This window comes from Gavialis gangeticus, unplaced genomic scaffold (assembly GCF_001723915.1).
Source record: "Gavialis gangeticus isolate Ggan-Ray unplaced genomic scaffold, GavGan_comp1, whole genome shotgun sequence".
NCBI classification, from domain to species: Eukaryota; Metazoa; Chordata; order Crocodylia; family Gavialidae; genus Gavialis; species Gavialis gangeticus.
Window position 1 is genome coordinate 4,278,147 of NW_017728995.1, and position 8,835 is coordinate 4,286,981.

The 8,835-nt window shown below is 40.4% G+C and overlaps 1 protein-coding gene across 1 annotated transcript in view; it reads left to right on the forward strand.

Moving 5' to 3' along the window:
* Positions 1 to 8,835, forward strand: part of ARHGEF26 (Rho guanine nucleotide exchange factor 26) — a 245,555-nt gene that overhangs the window by 180,937 nt on the left and 55,783 nt on the right. Inside the window, exons 9-10 of the mRNA XM_019503171.1 lie at positions 1,966 to 2,040; positions 5,708 to 5,797. Of these exons, the coding sequence (XP_019358716.1) occupies positions 1,966 to 2,040; positions 5,708 to 5,797 (165 nt within the window). The remainder of the gene's footprint in view (positions 1 to 1,965; positions 2,041 to 5,707; positions 5,798 to 8,835) is intronic.

Sequence of the window (8,835 nt, forward strand, 5' to 3'; positions counted from 1 at the left end):
TTTCCTTACAGTAATTTTTCATTTCACTCTAGCTGTAATACAGGAAAGATGATTCCTTTATTATATTCAGACCAAAAACACAATTTTGCTGGGTTCATATTACAGGTATTGCAATATATGCATTACTCCAAGAAAAAATATATAATTTAACCCCTTCTTCATTAAGAATACTTAATGCCAGATGTTTGTTCCAACCTGTGAAAGTAAATTTTTCCAGTATGTGAAACTGTCATGTTTAATACATTGATCAAATTAATCTCTTGTTACTTTGTGGATTGTTTGATTCTATGGTTCCATTGATGCTCCTTCAGATTTTTGTTTTAAGACCATTTCTACATTTTCTGTGTTTTCTTACTGCTGTCGGTGCTCATAACAGTACAGCACAGAGAGCAGTTGGTAGTATATTCCCAGTAGATAGTTTCCAGAGAGGGAGAAGGTATAGCATCCCGTTGCAAACACTAATTTCATACAGTTAGACCTGTGGTTTTCAAACTTCATAATGTCACAGAACCCTTTTGTTCATGCTGGACCTGATGCCTTGTTCCAAGTGAGCACAACTTTTCTGAATGAAACCAATCACGACCCTTTCCATTTGATAACAGGTGAATTTTATTGATACACAGTGATAGCGGGTAAGATTACTGCACGCAAAGCAAGCAAAATAAGAGCACATTCCTACTTATTTACCAGCCCTAGGGTTTCGCAAGATGGTATGTGTGGCTGGGACATGAATGCCACCTCATGGTTCTTGCTTGAATCAGGATGTCAGCAGCCTTGGAGGTTGGGAGTCGATGTCTCATCCAAATGATTGCCCCAAAGTTTCCTCCTTTTGTTTCTTTTTCTTCTGATGATTCTTCATTTCTGGGTACCATTGAGTGGTTTTCCTGTGGCCATAATGCTGTCAATGTTTTGCCCTGTCAGCCTCACCCCTTGTTTCCTTAAAACATGACATGCATATATCTGAATTTGATCATTTGTTGGTACCTTAATTTGGTAATTTCTGGTCTCCTAATTTGATCAGGATATCTCACCAAGTTACAGTGGGTCATTGGGACCTGATGAAAATTGTACATGTTCCTATCTTATTATGGTTCTAAGGGAGCAAAGTGCTTGTTTTACTGCTGCATGTTCTCAGTTTCCCCAGATGTATGTGCATGTCTGTCTGCTAGCTTTGGACCCTTGGATTCTAACATGCTGAGAACCTGAATATTCACTGCAGACTTTAGAAACTAATTAACCCTTGCCATTATCTCTGGACCATCATCCTAATGCAAGCCAATTTCTAAAAGCAAATTTCTAATATCATTGTCTAGCCATCACCTTTAATATTACTTATTCTGCTGTGGAACCCCTTCCCCTATCTTAAAGAGCTGACAAGGAGCTGGGCAACCCAATCTTGCAAAGAAGGTTCATCTCTTCTTGGCCCACTCTGCCATTACCCCTTCTCTTTGTGGAACCTCTTATGATCTAGAACCCCAGGATCCCTCAGAACACAGTTTGAAAACCATTGGGTTAGAAAACTTCCAGCAGATGTTCAGCAATAAATTGAAACATTAAGAACCAGATTATGCCAGGTTTTACATGGAAGGATAAAGGGCAAAAGGAGTCTCCTTTATCCCCCTTTTTGCATGGTCTGCATAAGCCACAGGCATAATTAAAATGGCGTGCAGGATCTGTGGCGTTCCAAAATGCTTAGGAGACTATGGCTTGCCTCTTCCCTCGCAGGGGACCACAGATTGAGACTGGCATGCAAGGGGAAAGATATGCTACACTCCCTGAAGGGCATCTCTGTGGGTGTCCCCTTAAGTTCACAGATGAGGTCTGGTAAATGAGAAGGTGCATTCAGGTGTAGGACTGAGCACCTTCAGGGTTAATCTCACAGGTACATCTTCATTCTGTAAGTGCATTTTAGATGTAACAGTCTGAAGTGTTCAGATCCCTGAAAAGACTAATTCTTTCTTTCAGACTATTTGTCAGAAAACCCCCAAAGACTCACCAAAATATGAGGACTGCAAACGAGCTTTGAAAGAAGTAAGCAAGGTAAGTTTTTTAAAAACTCAATCCTGCTTCATACCCACATCTGGTTTTCTTCTTCTTTTCCCCAGCTGTGTAGTCAATTTATCATTCCAGTATGAGAGAGAGTCACTTTTCTTTTTCTGAACAACACGTGGTTTACTCGATAGCTATGTAGTTTTCCCTTTATTACTTGCTTTGGTTGTGCTTTTTTATTGTTCATTATCCAAAGAAGGGATAAAAGGTATGACAGAGTATACTTATAGCAGGGAAACCTCCATGAAACTGGATCTTCAGGAAAATTAAAGGATTGGTTTTTTTAAATAAAATGAAACAATTCCTGTTTGTCAGTCTGAGAGAGATGCATTGAAATTCCCTTGTCATTCTGGAGCAAAAACTTCTTTATTGAGTACTGAAAACAAAAGAAATTCCATGCATAGATTGTAAATATTGACCACAGTTGATCTTAGGATAACCTCCAGTATGCTCCTGTTAATGCTGTATGACTAGATTTCAGTAGCTTATTTTGGTGGCAGCTTCCAAATTCCAAATGAAAACTCCATTGCTACTGAAGAAATATAGCTATTGGAAAAGCAAGGTACTTTGAGACACAAATGATGGGGATTAGTTTCTGGGCCTCATATCTCAGAATTTGGAAAACTGCACTTTCAATAAAAGATAGTTACATTGGTTGAATTCACATACTCTTATTAGAAATAAGGTTCTTCACCTGTTAGGGCTAGTAATTGCATTAAGCCCTGTGGATTCTGGTCCACTTTACCTTATTTACATTATTTACATATGGGAAATGTTATTTTTTTCTGTTAAAGATGAAGAGTAATGAAAGATGAAAATTCCAAATGTGGAAATCTATCAGTGACTTCTGAGAGAAATAGGTTTACATTTAAATCATGTTTTCTCTATTTTTTAAGAAAAAATCCTGAATTCAGACATTAACCTAATGCTATTGCCAACACTGTTGTATTTTTCTGTGGAAATGTTATATGGCATACACTGTATTCAAACTGGAAGACACAAGGCAGGGGAATTTGCCTGATTGATACTGTTCATATCCTTCTGTCTGGATACTGCTGAAATCTCCTCAATAAGCATGATTTTATTTCTGATACATTGAAAAACCCTTCTGTGGAACACATTTTCAAGTTTTGTTTCTCCAACCCTATACCTTCAGCTCTTCCAAATGACTAAGCTGTTGTAATACATTTATTGCCTGGTAGTAACTGCTTGGCTTCTGTCTTATATACAATGTGATAAAAATATAGCAGCCTGACTTTCTAACCTTCCTCAACAGTAATTACAGCAAAGTAAATATGATTTTATTTTCCTACTGGAGAAGTAGAAAGGTTCTTTTGTCCTTTTTAGGCTTTTGATGCTACATATTAGCCTTCTGGAGAAGACTCTCCAGACTCAATTGATTTGTGGGGGGATTTTCAGTGAGCAATCCAATACTAAGTTGATGACAAGCATTAGAAAGCCTCACAGTGGGCACATCTACAAGAGATGTTTACTGTGGAGCTGCCTAACTAACACCACAGTAAAGACTCTGCATCTACACGTGCTGCCCTTAGGTTGCAGTAAACTAATAAACGCTGCCATAGGTCAGTACTTGTAAATTCAAGTACTATCCTGCGACAGCATTATTTACCACACAGCAGCACACGTGTAGACACTGAGGGGGCTGGCTGGGGCACAAGGGTGCTTCAGTGTGGGGCTGCCTGCCAGTTAGCCCTGCGCTGGAGGACTCTCATGCTCCAGCCAGCCCCTCTGCAGCACGTTGAGCTGGATTGGAGCAGCCATGGGCTGGCAGGCTGACCCCCTTGGCTCCCTGCCAGCTGGCACTGCTCCAACCTGGCTCAATATGCTGTGGTCCTGGGTGCATGTTTAAATTCAGCTCCCAGGAGCAATAAACTCCAACACGATATGCACTGTTAGCTATCAGTATATTAGGTATGCTTTTCATTAAATTGCTCCATCACTGGAAGGATCCGGGAAACCTGGGGAATCAGTGGTGTACACTGTTTCTAACTTCTAAGAGGGAAGTCTTAGCAACAAGGAAGTGTTCATTGAGTCTTGGGAACTCCATGAAAAGAGTTAAGCAGTGTTTTCTTTTTCCCATTTCAGTTCTTCCCTTTTTTAAATTTCTTCAAGGAATGTAACTAAAGTCTCACTTACAGTGAGCACACTGACAGTGGGTAAAAAGGTTTCTGACTTCCTTATCTTTCCAAAAGAGCACCATAACATTTACCCTGGTGTCTTCCTTCCATAAAAAATCTGCATGCCTGTGATGGTAAGAGCAGCATATTAAGGCTGTGCAAAATTTCACCAAGTGTTTCATTTTGCAGCTGTTTCAACATGTTTTGAGCTTGAAATAGTGAAATCTAAATGAAACAAAAACCATTGAAATAGCTTCAAAACAAAATGAGGACACTCAAAATGTTTTGAAAGTTTTGAAACATTTCAAGTTTCAAAGCAGGTCAGAGGTGGGAAGCAGGGGAGAGCCAGGCTCCAGAGCCCCATGTAGCTCAGCTTGGTGGGGAACGCAGCTCTGGTTCTCCCCGCCTCCTGCCATCAGGCTGCACTCCATGGGGCTGGCGGAGCTGATCAGAGGGTAGTGCCAGCTCTGCCTGCCTCCTGTCACCGGGATGCCCTCCGATTGGCTCCGCCAGCCCCACAGAGCACAGTCTGGTGGGGGGATGTGGGCAGAGTGGCACTGCTCTCCAATCGGCATTCTCCTGTCATCTGGTGCAGATCAGGGTCCTGCACCCCCGGAAGGAGTCCAACACAGCTCTGCAGCCCTCCCAGATCTGTGCCTAGATGACAGGAGGCTGCTGCTGCTGCCTGGGGCCAGCGGTGGCCTCTCTCTTCCCCGGCACTGGGTGCAGGCTGCGCCCAGCGCCAGTCCCAGGTGGAGGTGGCAGCCTCCTCTCATCCGGCACAGATTCAGGGGCCTGCACCCCTGGGAGAAGCCCAGCACAGCCTCTCAGCCCTCCCAGGGGTGCAAGCCCCCGGATGTATGTGTCGGATGACAGGAGGCTGCCACTGCTGGCAAATTTTGCTTTCAAGATTTGAGGTGCAGTTTCTGAGAAACCTCTGCACCTATCTCCTTGAAACATGGCAGGCTTCATTCCCTTAAAAGAGGCTACCATTGCTGCAATTTGCATCTGAATCAGGCAACAAATGACAACATTTTAGGCATTTTCATGATTCCCCATTATAGCTTATGGGCAAAACGTTGAAACGAGTTGAAACAGTTTCAACAAAATGAAATGGGTCAGTGCTTCAAAATGAAACAAAACTACAAAACGAAACACTGTTCCTTTGAAAAGGCAAAACAGACGTTGAAATGAAGCAATAGTGTTTTGCTCAGCCTTACAGCATATATCATAGAGTCATAACCACAGAACACACTTGTGTGTCAAAATGAGAGGGGCACCCTCCCATGGAGCCCCTGCTTGGACTGACCAGCTACAGATTGTGTAAACTGCAGACTTTGTGCCATCTGTACTACATTGTATTATCCAATTAATTCTATGGCTTAAAGCATGACACAAAAAATACCAGCTTCTTTGTGAATTTCTTGCTTCCTCAAAGTAATACTGTAAAGGAAATGCCAGTATTACAACATCTGAACATATATGCATTGTAACACTATTTTTCTTTATTTTTATTCTAGTTGGTCCGTTTATGTAATGAAGGTGCTCGGAAAATGGAGAGGACAGAAATGATGTACACAATTAACTCTCAGCTGGAATTTAAAATCAAGGTATGATATTTTCATTCATGAATCCATTTAATACATGCAGAGCTTTGGCCTTTTTTTCAAGTTTTAATAGAGTCACAGCCAGTCTAAATGAAACAATTCTCAGTAATATTAAACACTCATATCAGCAGAGATTGGACTGTTCTCCCTGCAGTGAGCTGTATGGAGTTACACATTTAAGACTAGGTGTCCGTTTTCCGCCTTGCAGAGTGTCTCCTCAGTGGCTGAGCATGATACAAACTGATCCACATTTTGTTCCAAGGTGAAGTGTCCAAACTCAAATGTGACACATGCCTGGACCAAGAAGCGGAGGAGTTTGAGGGTGTCATCAGAGCCAGCGTTTCAAGCTGGGGAGGGGAGAGAGAGAGGGGGAGAAAATTTACTCCTATAACAAAACAATGCCCCCTCTTCCCTCCACCCTCAAATAAATAATTGCACAGAGCAGTTTTAGCAGAAAACTTGCATATAATGGTAGAAGTTGTCTGAAGTTTTTTACTGAGGTAAATAAAATCTATTTAAATAAAAATAAATACCATATAGAAAAAATAGAATGGAAAGTCTCTTTGTATTAGTAGTTGAACATTTGTCTATAGTAAAACTATTTTTGAATTGACATCTTTTATTTATTTTATATTAAATATAAAACAATAAAAAGGACTGATGTATAGATTCCAGTTTCCCTGCAGTGACTTAGAATACCAACCCTGCATCTACATTTCAGAGAGCCTGTCCTTTCTACCATATCACAGCCGTAAATACAAATGATAACATGTTGGCCATCTTCTGTCCCCCAACTTTCTTAATGGTCAGACAAAACGAGCATTGGTTGGTCTCTCCCGAGCTGCACATAGCAGTGTAGTGAATGCAAGTGACTTCAGGGGCTCCAAAAAGCTGTTTTGAATCCAGAATATGTGGGTAGTATTTGCATGAGTGCAGCAGATAAACTCTGTAAAGAACATCCTGTATGTGTTAATTATGGAATCACCCCTTTTCTGTGGAAGAATATTGAAATCAAGATGTAATGTTACGAAGTACTGGATGCACTACTAAATTCAGAGCTGGCCCCAATTAGTTGCACAGGAGGCTGGTAGTTCTTCTGAGTTGACTGATGACCTCTCAAGTAAGGGGAACTCAAGGAATGGCTATACTAGGTGTGATCACTGTCCAGCATAGCTGTGCTTCAAAAATTCCTTGGATAGATCAAGTTATACAGGCAAATTTCGTTGTTCGTTTGGTTCACTCTTGGGGGTGAATTTACTGGTAAAAAGCAGAGGGCACTTTGCCAACTTAGTACACTGACATTCCTAGACCAGTAAGGCGTTGCTTATGCGGCTTGACTGAGACAAAATATCCCCATTTACTCTTTAATATGTCTTTGCAACTATAAGGACTAGGACTTTATTTTTATAGGCCTATGAAAATCCGAATTCTTCAGACCTTATCAGGGCTTTGATATATTTATTGTTATGGTGCATGCTGAATACTGCCTTGTTTTGGCATGCATGTGGATTAGGCAGTGTGAAAAGAATCTATGCTGATTCTGGTATACTATAGTTTTAAATAAGCCCCAGAGGTAAACACAAGACATCAGCCAGGCAGTTTCTTGTACACTTGCCTGTAACTTTGTTGTGCTAGCTCTGACCAATAAAATCTTTACTTAAATCATTGCTATGTACTGAGTTTACAGGTCTTTAACTCTCCTTTAGCCCCCACAATGTGTTGTAGTAAGCCCTAATTAATTTTAAAGAGCTTAAGATAATTATATTTGAAAATATATTGCTTTTGTTAGAGCTGAAGTTATAACTTCTGAATATTTCCTTTTTTTCAGTTTAAAAAAAATATTTTTATTTTATGGTCTAATTCGTAATTGGCCTGGTAAGTAAATAGCAGAAAATAGTGAGAAAATACTAGTTAAATGTTGTTAATCTGGCTTCCAGTATTTTTAAAACATTCACATAATGACAACAATTGAATTTTCTTTGTACTTTAAAAATGATTACGAAAAATTGTTTGTTAATGGAATGTCATATTCTTAGCATCGTCAGCATTCATTCCCAAGAAGCCTACTTAATGCAATGGCAAGATGCACCATTTTACATATTTTTTAAAAAGTAAATGTGAGTCTTTCTCTCTCTCTCTCTTGACTGTAGAAAATGTTTGCCTCAGAAGAGAGGTTTTTCAGAACATACAAATAATTGTTATTTACATATTCTTAAATAAAAATAGAATAAGGAGTGAGAGATACATATTCACTTGTAATTACAAAGGTTAAATAAACTGTCCTTTATCCTCAAGTCCTACTAAAGGACTGTTGATCTTGATTTAGATAGGAAGGACTCTTCCTTAAGAGTCTGGACTCTTCTTGAATGAATATTCCAACTAAATACTCTCACTAATTTCATGGAACTAATAGCAACTTCAGTTCTTTCACTTCCCTGTATTCTTTTTGCTGGTGTATCAGTTTGTGTATCATACATATAACTTAGTAGCTTAGAATTTATATGTGGTTTGAGAATTTGCCAGTTGGCTTGTAAAAACCTGTTTTTTGGCATAGTTCCAATACACTTTATTAAATCAGATATTTAGGGTTTTTTATAGAAAGATTTCATAGAATTCATAGACACTAGGGCTGGAAGAGACCTCGGAAGATCATCGAGTCCAGCCCGCCGCGCAAAGGGCAGGAAGTCAGCTGGGGTCATAGGATCCCAGCAAGATAAGCATACAATTTGCCCTTGAAGGTGTTCAATGTAGGTGCTTGAACCACCTCCGATGGCAGGCTGTTCCAGACCTTGGGGGCTCGGACAGTAAAGAAATTCTTCCTTATGTCCAGCCTGAAACGGTCTTGCAGTAGTTTATGACCGTTCAACCTTGTCATCCCTTGGGGCACTCTGGTGAACAAACGTTTCCCCAGATCCTCGTGGTCACCCCGATTAACTTATAAGTGGCCATCAGATCACCCCTGAGCTTGCGCTTTTCCAGGCTAAAGAGCCCCATGGCTCTCAGCCTGTCATCGTAAGGTCTGTTTTCCTGACCTCTGATCA